Source organism: Trematomus bernacchii, unplaced genomic scaffold (assembly GCF_902827165.1).
Source record: "Trematomus bernacchii unplaced genomic scaffold, fTreBer1.1, whole genome shotgun sequence".
NCBI lineage: Eukaryota > Metazoa > Chordata > Actinopteri > Perciformes > Nototheniidae > Trematomus > Trematomus bernacchii.
Window position 1 is genome coordinate 698,096 of NW_022987552.1, and position 17,853 is coordinate 715,948.

At 39.2% G+C, this 17,853-nt stretch overlaps 1 protein-coding gene across 1 annotated transcript in view; it reads left to right on the forward strand.

Annotated features, from left to right (window-relative positions):
- Positions 1-17,853, forward strand: part of col12a1b (collagen, type XII, alpha 1b) — a 149,761-nt gene that overhangs the window by 61,770 nt on the left and 70,138 nt on the right. Inside the window, exons 24-35 of the mRNA XM_034123809.1 lie at positions 249-378; positions 2,466-2,602; positions 3,987-4,116; positions 4,945-5,084; positions 6,898-7,030; positions 7,262-7,279; positions 8,922-9,061; positions 12,608-12,737; positions 14,613-14,752; positions 15,524-15,653; positions 16,257-16,396; positions 16,749-16,878. Coding sequence (XP_033979700.1) covers positions 249-378; positions 2,466-2,602; positions 3,987-4,116; positions 4,945-5,084; positions 6,898-7,030; positions 7,262-7,279; positions 8,922-9,061; positions 12,608-12,737; positions 14,613-14,752; positions 15,524-15,653; positions 16,257-16,396; positions 16,749-16,878 — 1,498 coding nt within the window. The remainder of the gene's footprint in view (positions 1-248; positions 379-2,465; positions 2,603-3,986; positions 4,117-4,944; positions 5,085-6,897; positions 7,031-7,261; positions 7,280-8,921; positions 9,062-12,607; positions 12,738-14,612; positions 14,753-15,523; positions 15,654-16,256; positions 16,397-16,748; positions 16,879-17,853) is intronic.

The window sequence follows — 17,853 nt, forward strand, 5'->3', positions numbered from 1 at the left end:
TGAACACTGGCCTGGTTTTTAATACATCCCAGGACCAAAAGTATGTAATGTAAACATCTCAAATAGAAATAAAAATCGAATTCTACAAAATACTGGCTTCAAATGCCAACGTTTTAAATGAATCTTTAATACAGCGGAAAGTGTGTGTGTGTGTTTTCTTCACAGGTGGATCAGAGTCTGGTTTGTTCAGAAAGGATTTCAGTAAAAAAGAAGACTCTCTCACATGTCTTTTCTCTGTTCCTGTGCAGATTCGTGTTGGAGGAGAGGTGACCGACGTCCAGCTGGTGCAGCTGACTCCCAGCACGGCATACTCCATCAGTCTGTACGCTCTGCATGGAGAGGCAGCGAGCGACGCCCTGGAGGGCACAGGGGTCACCTGTGAGTCACGATTTAATCATTAAAGTAAAAGAGGTTAAAATAGGTTGCTGCATGTGTACTGGTTTAATAAGACAACTTCAAAAAGTCCAAAATCCACTTAAATCCAGATCTTTGTGCAACATTTTTGTGGGTTTTCCTTCTCCTGTAGTGTGTTGTATAGGTTTAGTGCATGTAAATAGTCTGCAAAGGCTAACATCCCTGTCCTCCCCCCCAGAAACGCCTCCATTGGACTCTTTTGTTTACTTCCTGAACATAGTGACATCACTATTTAACACTCACGCTTCTATTGGCTAGCGCTCCAACACATTGTACGTGATATGCTAAGGGGCGGGACATCTCTAAGCGGTTGACCAATCACATCAACTAAAAAACACTCAAATAACCCTGAAAATGAACGTTAGCATCTGTATTGAATATAACATGACATTGGCAGTATTTCTCTCAAAATGTATTGAAAACTTCCCAACAAGAAAAGGGAATAAATGAAAATTAAACTAACTAAATATCCTGTCACTGTAAGAGCTCAGTTTCTCTAAGATACACAAACATGGCAATATTTCTAAAATATATACTCACATTTCAGTCAAAGAGGATATACTACTACTTAATCTATTAAAATATCACTAGTCATAATTATTATATATATTGCAAGTAATAGGATTAATTCTGTTGGTTTTATGAAATAGTTAGTCAAGCTACAACACAATCAGTGCTAATTAAGAGTTTTTAGCAAGTTTTTTATCAGGGAATAACTCCCATGTTATGTCCACTACGAGATGTTTTCAAGATCTTTTTAAAATGCAACTTCCTTTTATTGGGATCTAAGAAGTTTACCAGAATTCATCTGACTTTTATTTCCATGTCAGCAGATATTTTTTAAGCTCTGGATCCCGTCTCCCTCTTCCTGGAGTTTTTGGATTCGGAGCTCATAGATAGAAAACAGATGCAGTGAAAAACAGAAAATCCACTTTAAAAAAAAAAAAAAAGTCTGTTTTTCAGCTCTTCAGAAAGTCCTGGCTTCTTCAAACATACTCAGACAGTGATGGAGGGAACGAGTGTGATATTATATTTCAGAAGAGATGGCAAAAGTACACACATCCTTTACTCAAGTAGAAGTACAGATACTCATGTTTAAAAATACTCTGGTAAAAGTAGAAGTACTGACTAAACTTCTTTACTCAAGTAAAAGTAAAGAGGGCTTTGAAATTAAGTAAAAAGTACCCATAACTAGCAGCTGTTTTAAAGAGTACCTGACCCCCCTTTATATTAATAGAACAATAATGTCATTGTTAGCTAATGAATGTTTCCATGCTGAACAACGGCAACATGACAACGTTTTCATTGGTCCCTCTTCTTTAGAGAAGACCAGGAAATGATGGATACACGGATCGTGTTCAAATCAATAGGCACGCAATGACTCTAAATAATAATGATCACGCCTCCAAACACACATTCAAACTAAAGGAACCAGCCTGTTTGGGAAATGTAACAAGTAGAAAGTACAGGTATTTGTGTTCAACATGTAAGAAGTAGAAAGTACAGGTATTTGTGTTCAACATGTAAGAAGTAGAAAGTACAGGTATTTGTGTTCAACATGTAAGAAGTAGAAAGTACAGGTATTTGGGTTCAACATGTAAGAAGTAGAAAGTACAGGTATTTGTGTTCAACATGTAAGAAGTAGAAAGTACAGGTATTTGGGTTCAACATGTAAGAAGTAGAAAGTACAGGTATTTGGGTTCAACATGTAAGAAGTAGAAAGTACAGGTATTTGTGTTCAACATGTAAGAAGTAGAAAGTACAGGTATTTGGGTTCAAAATGTAAGAAGTAGAAAGTACAGGTATTTGGGTTCAAAATGTAAGAAGTAGAAAGTACAGGTATTTGTGTTCAACATGTAAGAAGTAGAAAGTTCAGGTATTTGTGTTCAAAGTGTAAGAAGTCAAAGTAAAAAGTGGTCAGAAAAATAAGTAGTGGAGTAAAGTACTGATACCAGAAAAATGTACGTAAGTACAGTAACAAAGTATTTGTACTCCACTACTTCCCACCTCTGTATTTCAGTCTCATGTTTTATTTTAATCTCCTCCCTCAGTGCCGGTGCCTCCCGTTGGCGTTCTCACGATCACAGACGTGACTCACAGCGCCATGAAGCTCCGCTGGGACGCCGCTCCTGGAGCTGTTCGCAGATACATCGTGACCTACAAACCAGACGAGGGAGACCTGAAGGAGGTGAGCTGAGCCAACGTCTGTTTAATCAGGAATCCAGGGTTAAAAACACACTTAAAATGCACCAAATGCACCAGATTTGATGTTAGAAAATGTGTCTTTTTAGAACGTTTTCACTGAGAAATACATACGAACAAAGCTTTTAAGGTCATTAGTTTACTCACCTTTCTGGATGCAAAAACACCCATTATTCTCTGATTCAGCTTGTTAAATATAAAGATCTAGACCTAACACACTCTTAAAATACACCAAATGCACCAGATTTAAGGTTAAAAAATGTGTCTTTTAGATCGTTTTCATTGAGAAATGCAATGCAAAAGATGGTAGAATATGGACAGAAAACTAGTTCAATCTTTCAGATTTTGATGCTTTTCTATGTTTAGTTTAAGATAAGAATAGATAATATAAGATTAGATGTACATTTTGATCCCAAATTGGGAAGAAGTTTCATTATCAATCAGTGTAAAATTAATTGGAAATTCAAGACTTTAGTTGGAGCCTAAAGAACCAATTTGCTAAATAAACACTCACAAATAAACACATTTATTAAAGCATAAATTGATCATTAAAATAAGCACCCATTACAGCTTAATTGGTGAGTATGGATATTAAGTCAAATACAAAATAAACATGGTTTTTGGCGTAACATCATTTTATTTATCTACCGAATCTAACCACCCTCTCCTTTTGGGACAAAAGAGAAGACCTTTGGGTGATGAAATCAGATTTAGGGTGACGCTTGCAGTTCTATGTTTGTTCTGGAAAGAGTCCAGACTTCCTCCTCTCTTCTGGAGGATGTTTCTGAGAAAGCCGTAGGGAGAGAGGGCTGGATCCGAACACCTCTCCGTCCTCATCGTTTGTCTCTGGGATGTCAGCGGAGGACAAACAGTCTGAAGTCGAGGTTTGGTGCTTGGAAGAAGACCTTCAGACGTTTCCAGGAAGCTGTGATGGACGACATGCAGCGGATCATTTCCTCTTACTGATGAAGACTTCCTGTGTCTGCAGAAGAAGAGAAACACACTTTGGATTAATGCCTGCTGAGAGATTTTATTCTGCTTACCGTACCAAGCTGGAGAAGTCAACTGAGGAGACATGACTCAGCGTTTTATTCACCAGAGCATCTTTTTTCCCTGGATCTCTACCCTGAAATGATTCTTTTAAACACGAAGTCTTTACGTACACACAGAAGACAACACACAAAAGAACTAATTCAAAGGGAAATAAAAAGTACAATAAAGCTTAGACTTAAAACCTTGGTGGTTTTCGGTGTTAAACCGGCAGCCTTTGAGGCAGAGAAGGATCTTTTGTTACTGAAAGCAAAGACATCTCAATAAGAGGTATGTAAGGTAATAGCTTATCATGTAATACTATATTTTGTCTCCTGCAGGCTGAAGTAGACGGGAACATCATCACGCTGGATCTGTCCGGCCTCATCTCCCAGACGGAGTACGATGTGGCCGTGACCCCCGTGTATGACGAGGGTCCCATCAACCCCCTGCTGGGCACCGCCATCACAGGTCAGATGATACACAGTACACCCTTTAAAGGTCTCCTATCATGCAAAATGCACTTTTTGATGTCTTTTATACATAAATATGTGTCCCCGGTGTGTCGGGGAACTCACGCAGCGTCAGAAAACAAAAGCCCCTCTCTCTTTTCCTCCGTACCCACATCTCTAAAAACGGGGGAACAACGGAGCTGATCCAGATTTGCTGCGTCATGACGACATTACTAAAATGTGGGCGGGCTTTACACCCACGGGCCAATCAGAAACGTTGCTGTCAGAAACAATGAGACGTGTTCTGGAAGTAATATGGTCTGTGTTTACATTAGCATCGCTAACACTCAGAGCTAACCTGTACTGGAGAGAGTATGAGTTTGAGCTCCATACTGTTTCAGAGAGAATCCTTGATTTTTTTTTTTTTTTCATTTAATCGTTTATTTGAAGACACAAAAGACACGTTGGAGAAAAAACGTTTTTTAAATATATATAAATATATATTTAAATATATCGAATTTACTTTTTATTTATTGACTATATTGACCACACTTGTGCTTTTTCCATCATACAAATCTTATTATTTACATACACTATAATTAAAATAAATCTAAAGTAACCCATAATCAGCGTTTCTCTAACAGGGCTGAAACAGAGGGATTTGAGGGATGTCTAAAATGAATTATCTGTTTGGTATTTTGAGCAAAACACTTCATAGACATGTTTTTTTATATATTTTTATATATCTGAGACCTATGATATATGGCTAAAAATAGCATGATAGGAGACCTTTAAAGAAACACGGTTGATGAAAACAGAAAGGCTGACTCTCTGTCTCTTTGCTCAGATGTTGTTCCCGCTCCGAAGGACCTCCAGTTCTCTGAGGTGACCCAGACCTCCTTCAGGACCACCTGGCAGCACGGCGCCCCCGACGTGGCCCTCTATCGCATCGGATGGAAAAAGAGGGGCGAGCAGAACCGAGAGTTTGTAAGTTGGACACTTGGTTTCAGCCCGTATAGATTTAGCGTATGCATTCATGATCCTGAGTTTAGAAACCTACTGTACTAACTGTAGACCAAGGCAAGGCAAGTTTATTTATAAATCACCTTTCATTCAAGTTCATTCAAAGTGCTTTACAACAATGAAAGACATCAAAGGTCACCTATTATGCAAAATCCACCTTTTCATGTCTCTTCTACATCAACATGTGTCCCCTCTTCTTCATGTCTCTTCTACATCAACATGTGTCCCCTCTTCTCCATGTCTCTTCTACATCAACATGTGTCCCCTCTTCTTCATGTCTCTTCTACATCAACATGTGTCCCCTCTTCTTCATGTCTCTTCTACATCAACATGTGTCCCCTCTTCTTCATGTCTCTTCTACATCAACATGTGTCCACTCTGTGGAAAGAGACTCTGAAAGTTTCAGGAACAAAGATTCTCTCTCTTTTTGATCCATTTCTATAAAAACCTGTCTGAAAATGAGCTGATCAGATTTTGGCCACTTTATGATGTCATAACGATGCTTTGTCTTGTGTAACCATTAGCCAATCAGCAACCAAGGTAACCCCCCCCACCTTATCACCTGAATCTCCTCCTAGAGCACCATTGAATTCTTTTGAACAGGGCAGGACCTATACACACATGTACTACCCAATAGCATAGTGAGGCTGAACAAAAGGACCTTTTGACTATGTCAATATAGTCTTTAAAAAAACAAAAACATTTACTGACTTTTTTAGGATAGCTTAAAGTAATGTTGTAAAATGACAACAGTGGGCCTTACGGGGTTAACTGGCTGGATTATTTCACGATGATAAAACCACAAATGCTTTTAGTTGAAATGACAACACTGGAGAACTGTCATGGAGGATTTGTCTCAGACAATAAGATCATAAGAAAGATTGATTGTGGTTGCTCAGATTCGACGTGCCTCAATAAACAAGTTGTTGTGTTTGCCAAATATAAACAACAATGCTCTCTTTGTTTTCTCCTCCTTATACTCTGGCCTCCCCTTCAGTAAAAACATATCCATATGTTCAACAATCCAGACCAGGTTGTTTACTACAGTCTATTAAACTTTCTTTATTGGTTGATTTGAACGCTGCACAATGCGTCGTGTCTCAGATCATCTTCCTAACAATCAGTATTATTTCTGAACTAAAAGGACGAGACGTTGCTTTCTGTTTCATAATTTACCGACCACCATGTTGGACTGACTGATGAGCACATGGTGGTGTGATGAGAAATGAGAGCAACAGATGGACGTTGAAGGAAAACAGATAACAAAATCTTGCTTGTTATTATAATAAAATATCCATTTAGGCTTTCTGTGAACTGTCTCATCTCCTTCGTCTTCTCCTTCATCGTCTCCTTCGTCTTCTCCTTCGTCTTCATCATCTTCTCCTTCGTCTTCTCCTTCTTCGCCATCACCTTCTTCTCCTTCCTCATCTTGTCCTTTATCATCTTTCTCCTTCGTCTTCTTCTTCTCCGTCATCTTTTTTCGTCCTCTGATTTTATACGTATTTGTATGTGTTGTGAGCTGAGCTGTGTGATTGTATATGTGATGTATCTCTCTGTACAGCACTTTGGTCTGGAGGTTTTAAAGTGCTATATAAATAAAGTTGGATTGGATTCTTCATCTTCTTCATCTTCATCGACTTCTCGCTTGTTCTTAAAAACAAAAACCCATCTTCTCTAACCACCAAGACTCTCCGGCTACACAACGTAAACATAGGTCCATCCTCCGATCACATCGTAAAACCCTCCTTCTTCCTCTTCTCTCTCTCTCTGTCCTCAGGCCATCCTGAACAGCGACGAGACGTCTCACGTTCTTCAGAACTTGGACCCGGACACGGAGTACTCGGTCACCGTCACGGCCATCTACCCCGACGAGTCCGAGAGCGAAGACCTGATGGGCAACGAGCGAACACGTAAGCATCCTCACTATCTCCTGAAAACACACACATTTCACTCTCTTCATGTTATGTCTTTGACTGGTAACTGTATTCTGTGTGATATCAATTGTCTGTGAAATGTCTATGTGAAGCACTTTGGACTGCACTTGTTGTTGGAGGTGCTATACAAATAAAGATTATTATTATTATATTATCCAACAGACGTTCAAATAATAACCATGTTGTTTTCTCAACGTTTCTTTCCAGTGTTAGACGCTCCGAAGGGTATGTGATATAAGACAGGTTGATTTGTGTGGATCCCATCGTCATCGTGTTGTTTTTTTATCCATTTCATCATAACTATACGTTTCATTCACTTCATCCTCCATCAGCGTTCACCTCACATCGTTGTTCATGCATGTTTTTTGCATTATTATTCAGTGTTTCTGCAGTAGGGATGGGGCTCAGTGTACTTCTTATTTACTCTAATTCACCTTTCATCAATTCATCTAGTATTTCCCCAATTGTATTCCAAAATAAACTGTAGATATTAATCGAAATTTATTTGTTACAGCACCAAAATAGTGTCTCATCAAATGTATGATTTGTATAATCGAATAACTTTTTTGTTCTATTGTTTTACGAGCAACGTTACTGCGGACACACAGTCGTTGGCAAAACTCAGCTAATGGTTCGGACGGTATACAATAAGATAGGATAAGATGGACCTCTATTCATTATGTGGAAATTCAGGAGTTTAAGCAGCAACAGAGTGAGATTGAAAAACAGGACAGCACAGGTTCACACAAGATTAATACAATTAAAGATACAATTACAATTACAAGTAAGTAACTGTTAAAATAAGAAATGAATTAAATGAACATATATACATATTTGAGTCTGACCAAATACAAGATTAGTTCCGTTACCAAACTGCAGTGTAGGTATACAAATAGATGGTAGAAGAGTAAAGCGGACTATCTTCACACCTGTCGTTAGCATGTTAGCATGTTAGCATTACCAAAACTGATAATAACCCGTAGGCTACAATATTTTCACTTGCAGTTTAGAATACAAACCCCCCACTGTTCTGCTGTTGTTACCTAATAATAACTTGGCCGGGCGGGTGTGAAGTTGCTTTAGTCAGTGTTGTTGAGTTAGATGCTAACTGACATGTGAGCTAGCTAGCTAACGCCAGAAAGCTGTGCAGTAATTTATGTCATAACTCACTTAAATAGTGTTTTAACGTAAAATCCAGAGACTCAAATCTGATTAGAGTGTGGGTGAATCACGCTTTAGTTTTTTTCATTTTTTTGTGAATCTGTGGGACTTTACAGCTTGCCATGCTCACCCGCTGCTTCGCTAGCGCTGTATGTAGCGTGATTAGCATGTAGCTTTTGCCCACCAGTGCTCCAACTCCTATAAAAAACTGCTTTTTATTTGTTTTATTATCAAAATGTGTCATTATTACCCCCCAAAAAGTACGTTATAATCTTCAAGTTTGTTATGAAAGGTGCCACGACTCACGTTTTTACAATCACACATTTTTAAAGTTAATTCAAAATGTCCTACAATCTTTAAGTAATTGATATCCCTAAATGCTAAAGGGACATTTTTGATTATGTTGGCACAATTTAGCGCTAACTGTAATATAAAAAAAAACATATATTGATTTTAAGATATTACACTTTTAAAAGGATCTGAATGAGAAGTCACTGACCTCCTGCTCTGCTCCTGATTCGCTGCTTTCATCCTAACATTTACCCCTACAGCAATTTTAAAAACTGCGCCATTGTGGGAGCATCATCATCATCATCATTATCACTGCCATCTTCATCCTCACCATCACCATCATCTCCATCGCTAACCCAACACATGCTCTGATGTTCCTGTTTTTTTCTCACTGGGTTTATCTTTTTTCTCCCAGTGCCCGCTGAACCTCCCAAAAACTTGAGGGTTTTTAACGCCACCACGTCTTCTCTGACGCTGAAATGGGACCCGGCTCCCGGCGCTGTGCAGAATTACAAAATCATCTACAAGCCCGGTACTGGAGGAGAGCCACTCACAGTGAGTAAACTGCTGGGTTTATAGCATTTAAAGCGACATAAACTGCACATTTGGGATATAGATACGGTGGTGTCGTCAGCGTACGCAACGACACGCTCTTTGCACGGATTCAAAGTGGCACTCATTATTTTCTCTGTTATGTCTAATCCTAAATGCTGGTAAAATTGATTTGCATAACCAACTAAATGCATTTAAAAGACCAGAAGAAAGTAAAATTACAGTATGTAAATCAACACAAGGATTACTTTCTCTTTTAAATAGGAATACAATGGTATCGTCGGCGTATGAAACGACCAGCTTTGTGCACAAATTAAAAAGTGGAAGCTAATATTTGGTTCGCAAATTTATAGTAAAACGTATTTTTTTCAAGCTTTTCTCCTCGATTACCAAGGCGGTTAAAATGTCTTTGCATAACTCAAAGATATGCATTTAAAAAGTGAAGTACTGTCTTAGAAACACACACATGAGAGGCTAAAGACTACTAAACACCTGAACTTTTTAACGAACATCCATCTGTTTGCATCTTGCTATTTATTTATCTTTATATCACATTCCATGTTCTTGTATATAGACTCTTTTTGCACTGTCTCTATTTTATTTGTATTTTCTTGCACATCTCCAAACATTCTCTTGCACTATTTTATCTGTTTTATTTGTTTTATGTCCGATACATATTCATGTTGCTCTGTTGGAGGAGGACTTCAGTCTTTCATTGCCATATCTAAACTGAAGCTGCTGAGCTCATGATGATAACGACTTGGATCTTGAAACTAAAGCTGCAGCTGTGTTAAAGACACTCTGCAGAGATGTAGAACCAACGTTTCACACCTTAATTGGATTTAGTCCGAGCACTGTTTTATAAAATGTGAGATTTACCAGAACACACATCTCTCTCTCTCTGCTCCACACTTATTTGAACACACTGATCTGTTTCTGAAGGATTAGAGGAACAATATGACTGAATTCCTGTTTAGGGTGGATTTTCCCGATGTAGTCGAACAATCGTAGGTTTTGTTGGACTCTTTACGGGGTGTGCTCTCAGACCACCGGGAACATCTCCAACGTTCTTCCCCTCGCTCGATGACACATTGATGGATATCTCAATGTGATGGGGAGCTTGAAATCTGTTAGATTCTACGAGTCCCAGCGCAGTCATACAGACAAATCAATTATGATCTGCTCCAAATGATGGGAAGGCCTCCCCGTCCCTCTGGAGAAACACATTCAGGATGTTCCAAACCGGGAAAAAAGACATAAAACTCAGCACGGAAAGAAGCTGAAAGGATTAAAAGGCGATTTTGATCCTCGTGAGTTTTTGCAGAATAGATCATTGAGAGTAAGGAATGTTAAAGTTATTTTAAAGGACTGAAAAAAAAGTTGAATTGGTGAAAAGATAGATGTTTCTTGCAGGAAAAAGGACACAAGTTCCACTAAATTCATGCAATTTAACCTTTAGTTATGTACAATTAGTATACAAGTGATCTTAAAGCACATTTGAAGAACTTATTGACCTCCACTTTTAAGGATTTCCATGCTTTTTTTGTGCCTAAACTCACATTATTCCCCTTTTTAGTATCAGATTTTCGCTGAAAAAATAGTGTTGCTTTTTGGATTTAAGGTCCAAAAACAATGACAACTTTAAAGAAACGCAGAAGTGCTCTGATTATAACAAAGCTTATTTTGTATTGCATTAATACTTCCTGCACATTTCTGCAATTTGACCCAATAATTAAAGACACACCCTAACCCTGATAAACTAAAAAACTACACTTACACTTAGACTGATCTCCCAATAAGGGACAGGCTTTTTGGTGCTTTAAATTTTTTTTTAAACACCTCCTTGAACACAAACTTTAAAAAACAGCATTTACCAAAATGTACCCAAAAAACAACCAAAGTTATATTTTAGTAAACTAAATAACTATACATTTAATAAATAAATCGGATAAGTGTATTAGAAAAGTCGTTCCTCTTAAAGTCAAATGTCTCCCAGTCTGGATCGACTCCTACGATCTGAGGAAATACTCAATATGTGTTTTGTCTTCAACATGACGTTGAAGACAAAACACATATTTAGTATTTCCTCAGATCGATGAACTGTGATCTGAAATCCTCCTCTAATGACACTCACCATCATTCCCATCGTCAGCGTTGTCAGTCCAGGTTTGGGTTTCAAATCTCTTGAGATGCTCCGAGACGTCCTGAAGGATTTCAGCAGATCGCCTCCAGCGCTGTCTCCGAGTCCTTTGTCACTTTTTGACGTTTTGTTTGGATCTGAGGTGTCTCACATTCCTGCAGCGTGACTCCACGGTGGAAATAAGTTGAAAGGAAAAACGTACGAGAGGAATTTGATTGTGTCCCTGAGATGTTATGACAGTGGGAATCATGATGTCAGCGGTTTTGAATCTGGCTGAAGCTCGTCTGATCCTGGACGGAGAGCAGCTGCCGTCGTGTCGTCGTCTCTTCTCTGACAGCAGGCGATGATTTCACTTGTTTGTGCAGATCAGAGTCTACTCACTGCGCGGAAAGATGTAGGAAAATAGAAGATAGGATTGGGAATTGTGCGAATATTAATGGAAGACTTTAGGTGCTGTTCGCTGCGGATGATGCATTTTATTTTATTATGAAGTGTAGTGATGGTTGACGGGGATAATGGTTGTGAACCAGGTGGTCTTGCTGTAACTCACAAAGGAATATAATGGGAAATGTAGGAAAATGTCCACTTTGGGAATGGTGCGGATATAATGGAACTCTATAGGTGCAGATCTACGCTGATGATATATGATGCTCTATTGGTAAATATAGTGAAGTGTTTCGAGGAATTATCACGATAAACCAGGTGGTCTTGAGGGTTAGGGTTAGGGTTAGGTGCAGTTCTACGCTGATGATAAATGTTAGTTTATTATGAAGTGTAGTGACGGTTGAGAGGGTTAATGGTTGTGAACCAGGTGGTCTTGCTGTAACTCACAGAGGAATATAATGGGAAACGTAGGAAAATGGTAAATGTCCACTTTGGGAATGGTGCAAATATACAGAAAACTATATATTATTTAAGGTGTGGTTCTACGCTGATGATATATGTTATTTCATTGGTAAATATAGTGAACTACCAGGAAGAATAATAGCTATAAACCAGATGGTATTGCACCTCAGAAAGGAATACGTTGGAAAATGCTCGGAAAACTTAGGAAAATCGTACATTTCCACGTCTTGCTGTAACTCAGTGGATTTAATGGGATAATGCTCCAAACATGTCAATATAGTAAATAGTAAATGTCCACGTTGGGAATAAAGCAAATGTAAAGGAAGACTACATATCTTTTTATGCCTTATATATAATATTTTATGATCAAATATAGTTTGTTTTGGGAGAAAAAGTAGAAGAAATCCTGAAGTCTTTGCAGCTGGTATTCATTAAAGGCCAGAGACAGTGAACATTAACACCTGTCCGAGCTGTGTCTGCCTCTCGTCTCTCTGTTGATGAACGCCGTGTCGCTCTGAAGAGATATAAAGCATTTTGCTGACTTCCTGTTTCCTGTTTCACAGACGCAGGTTGGCGGGAAGAAGACGAGCGTGATCCTGCAGAAGCTGGATCCAGACACCCAGTACTCCATCACGGTGGCAGCAGTTTATCCAACAGGAGTCAGCAGAGACATCTCCGGAGAGGGACAGACCAGTAAGAGACACCACAAAAACATTGTGCATTTAGTTTAGTGTATTTGTTCATAGTGTCGTGGACAGTCCCCATTGATCAACTGTCACTAAAACAGTAAATGGAGCAGCTTTAGCCAACATTGCTAATTTCCAGCTGTTGTCCCCGGCCAGATGATAAAAGACACCTTTTTAAAATCACAACACATCAACAGCATTAGTTACAAAGAAAGGATGGAAGACAAATAGATAGAGGCGAGAGGATAAAAGAGAACAATAAAATGCAAACAACACACGTTACTACATACATGTCACATATAGCACGTCACAATCAAAACAGAAACCAGGGGTCCACGATCACAACATGTAACACACATGTTTTTAAGTGAGCTGTAAAGGTGGGATATGTATGTTTGTCTTTGATTTGAGTGGGTCGAGAGTTCCAGTTTTGACGTAACGGACCGTCCACACAGCAGCGTTAAAAAATCTTGGAACGCTTCACTTTGAATGGGGTGACGTCACTTTGCCTCACTTTTCGCCGAACTGCATTGTGGGAAGCAGAGCGGAGATTTTCAGGATTTTCAGGATTCAAAGTTGAGCAATGTTCAACTTTTGAGGCTGAGGTGGAAGCGTCAGCCAATCAAATCCCGTGTATGCAAATCTGACAGTTCAAGCGCTAGCCAATCAAACGGCGTGTATGCTGGGAGAGACATACCGCAGGTCATTTCCTCATATTCCAAAAAATGGAGGAGAAATTAGCGGTAGGGAATCACCCGGTGCTTTATGACCAGTCCCTATTTACCTACCGGGATATAAACCGGAGGAGCCAGGCATGGAGGGAGGTGGCAGAGACAGTGGTAGGTTTTCGCCTGTTTGGGGAGTTTATATTCAGTTTACTTCAAACTTTTTTGCTTCGTATGTTGGGGGCGGGAGATTCATGTGATTGGTTGTTGGTGCCTTGCTCGCAAAAAATCCCCAAGCTTCAGATACGCCCACCTCCAAGATTTTTTTAACGCTGCTGTGTGGACGGTTCGTAACACTAACAACATTAAAGAATAAGACAAAGAAGAATCAATAAAACACAGAGATGGTTGAAGTTAAATATGATATCGCTGTACAGCATTATAAGAGACACATGACCTTGCAGCAAAGCAGTCACTAGTGTAATGCCTATAGACTAAGAGAATCGTACAGCTTAGACACTCCTCAGACTGCATGCGTAGCTGAACTCTTCCTGACCTGATACAGTATTATATTGCATTTTCCGTCCCCCCAGATTTTGAATAATCCTAGATTCAATGACCCTTTTCTGCTGATATACCTCACAGGCCAATGTAGACAACTGTTGGCCACAGAAATAGGTATGCCTCCTTTCAGAAACTAAATGAATACTCTCTAGTATGGCTTAAAACACATGATTACTGTAAAACAGATTCTACAACACATTCAGATGGGTTCACGTAACAGTGAAACGGGAACATGTTGTCTGGGGATGCACAATGGATGAAAGAGAAGGATGAAAGGAATATAAAAAGGTTAGAAAAGTGGCAAAAGAACTATAATGTCACGGGAAGACTATAGGGGTAGAGGGATGTGAGAATGTGGTTAGGGGTCTTGTCTTATATCTGGAACAAACTCCCAGAAACCTGCAGGTCCGCTGCAACTCTGACTACTTTTAAATCCAGGATGAAGACTTTTCACAACTCACACGGCACTGTAACTTTTATTCATGTTTTATTATCTTTGCTTTTGAATGTTTCTGATGTGTTTTATGCTCTTAGTGTCTTTTGGAAAGCACTTTGAATTGCCTTGTGTTGAAAAGTGCTATATAAATAAACTTGCCATGCCATATATGTGTATAAAGTGTTGGTAGTAACCAGCTGTGTTTGCTCCCGCTCAGAGCCCCTGGGGGGGGTGAGGAACCTGCAGGTGTTGAACCCCACCATGACGACTCTGAACGCTCGCTGGGAGCCGGCTGACGGCCGAGTGAAGGAGTACAAAGTGATCTATGTCCCCGCTGCAGGAGGAGCTGAGAGCATGGTAGGACTGGTAGGACCACTTCCTGTGAGCTGAGTGTGTGTAGGGAACAGGATGACATGTTGTACCTTTGTGCATGAAGACAGGACATTTGAAAGATTTAAAGATTATTTAAAGACATCGAAAAGTGCATTTTGCTCAATAGGAGAGCTTTAAAGTCCTTTGCTTTAACCCTGGGTTCTCTTTAATGCAGCCTATCCTGAGACCCTTTAAGCCTTATCTTTGCACTTTTAGCTGCAGCCAGTATTTTATCGCTTTTATGAATTGCCTTTGAAGTGTCTTAACATGTGCTGTACAAATAAACTAACCTTGAACTAACCTTGAACCTTTGCGATAATAAAAACGTCTTAGTTGTTTTGAAGAAAGCATGAAACACACCTGACTAACCTCTACGTCTCTCCATAGTGTTTCAGACTAAAGCATCAGAACCAGAATACCTTCATTCGTCCCACACAGGGGACATGTACATTTGTTACAGCAGAAAAGAGCCACAGTTAACTCAGAAGCATGCATGAAAAAATTACACAATTTACAAAATACACATCCTGTAACAGTTCTGAAGACATAGAAGCCAGGTTTATGTTGCACAGTTATTAACGGCATATATATATATTGCACATATTGCACAGAGTTAGTATTTAACAACAAGGGGTGTGAACTTAAACATTGTCTTTGATTAAGGCATGCACGTGTGCAGAAAGGCCTTCTTAAAGCTGATCATCCTGCCATAGCTGCGTGTGTCAGCAGCTGATGTGTGTGATTTGTTTACTTCAGGAAACAGTGTCTGCAGGAACCACCAGCACCGTGCTCCGCTCGCTGCAGCCTGACACGCTCTACTCCGTCTCTCTGGTTCCTGTTTACCTTGGCAGAGACGGCAAGACCATGACTGAGAACGGCAAGACACGTAAGACGACAACGCTGACGGAAAAAAGTCCTAGAAAGTCCGACCTTGTGAAAGTTAAACAATCTGGTTCTTTGACAAAACAAAACAACATGTTCTTAAACCTGCCCTCGTGGGTCAACAATGTGACACAAGTACTGGACATAAAATACACTCTGTTTTCACAATAACTTTTACCGACACACATACATCTTATCTTATATGTATATATGACCCAAATATGTATATACAGTATGTTCATTTTAATTCATTTCTTAATTTAAAGTTATTTAACTGTATATCATTTTAATTGTATCTTTCATTTTATTTGTCAAAGTCAAAGTCAACTTTATTGTCAATCTTTCAGTTTGTGATCGAAATACCGTTTCCCACAATCTCGAATACAAAAATACAAATATGTATACAAATATGTATATACCTATATATACACAATCAACATTAATTCATATTCATCTCTAATCTTGTGTGAATCTGTGCTGTTTTTCATTCTCACCCTGTTGCTGTTAAAATACTGAATCTCCCCACGGGGACTAATAAAGATCCATCTTATCTTATCTTATCTTATCTTATCTTATCTTATCTTATCTTATCTCTTAACTTGTCCAGGACCTCTGGGTGGGGTGAAGAACCTGCGGGTGAGCGACCCCACCATGACCTCTCTGAAGGTCAACTGGGACCCCGCGGATGGAGCCGTCCGACTCTACAAAGTGTTCTTCGTTCCTGCAGCCGGGGGCCGAGAGGAGATGGTGAGACTCTGAGGAAGAATTACTCACAAAGTCACGAAAAAACACATATTTATACATAAAATACTACGCTGTAAATCTTAACAGAAAGAAGTTCCTGCTGAAATAAGACAGAATAACAACTACTTAACTACTACCAAAATACATGTAGGTCTGCTGCTCAGATTGTCTTAATTGGTTAATTGCCTGTTTTTAATTGACTTAATTTTGTGCTTAAAGGGGGTTATTTTTGTATCCGACATTATGACCCGAGAGATTTGAATTTGTCGGACATATTTTTCCGGATGAAAACAGATCCGGCCTGTTTGGAGACTTCCGATCTGAATGACTCTTTATTCTGAATCTCTGTGAACAGGAGCAAGTCCCCGCAGGAACCACGAACATCATCTTGAGGAACCTTCTGCCCGACACGCCGTACACCGTCTCCGTGCTGCCGGTGTATCCCGCCAGAGAGGGGAGGCGCCAGTCAGAGAACGGGAAGACACGTAGGTTACCTCTTATATTTCACGTTCAGCAACTATAATAATATGACATGTTATTTATATAGCGCTTTTCCTGGTTCTCAAAACGCTTAACCGATACGAGCTGTGTCTACATAGTTAAGATGTCTATCTTACTTTCTAAGATTCTAAAAAAGTGAAAAAAATGACAGGTCCGGAACTGTCGAAAGAAATTGATAAAACGGACAAAAAAGACACTGGAACAAAAATGAAAAAAGACCAACATCCACAAAGAGTGAAAAAAGAGAAAGTCAAAAAAAATGAAAACTGTCGTAAAAAGTGAAAAAAAAGACAGCAGAAAAAATGAAAAAAAAGATAGTCGAACAAAGTGAGGAATGACAATCCCGCCAGAGAGGGGAGGCGTGTACGATACCCCCTTTTATGTCATGTTCAGAAACGTATACAAGCTGTATATCTACATCGTTAATATGTCTAACATTAATAGAAATAAAATGTGAAAAATGAAAATAATAATACATTTAAAGTTAAAAGATTTCTATACATTGAAAGAAAATATATAAAAAGACAAAGGAGAAAAAAAAATGAAAATAATAAAAAAAAAAAAACTGTCGTAAAAAGTGAAAAAAAAAGACAGTAGAAAATAACTAAAGAAACTACAGTCGAACAAAGATCACTTAAAAACATGTAAAGTCCGGATCTGTCGAAACAAGTTGTTTCTTCATGGTTAATTTTGGGACTTGAAGATGTTCCTACAGCTCCTTAAAGACTTGATTTCAGCTCATTTAAGACAGACATTGGATATATTAGTCTAACGCAGTGGTTCTCAAACTTTTTCTGTCAGGCCCCCCCTTTGGAGGAAAAAAAAAGTCGGGCCCCCCCAACACAAGTCAGGCTCAGTGGCGGCGCCAGAGATTTATTTTGGGGTGCTGTGGGGTAGCTTGATGTTTCATAGAGGGTGCTCAAACATTTAGGGTTTCCCATTAATGTACCGGGCGCTAC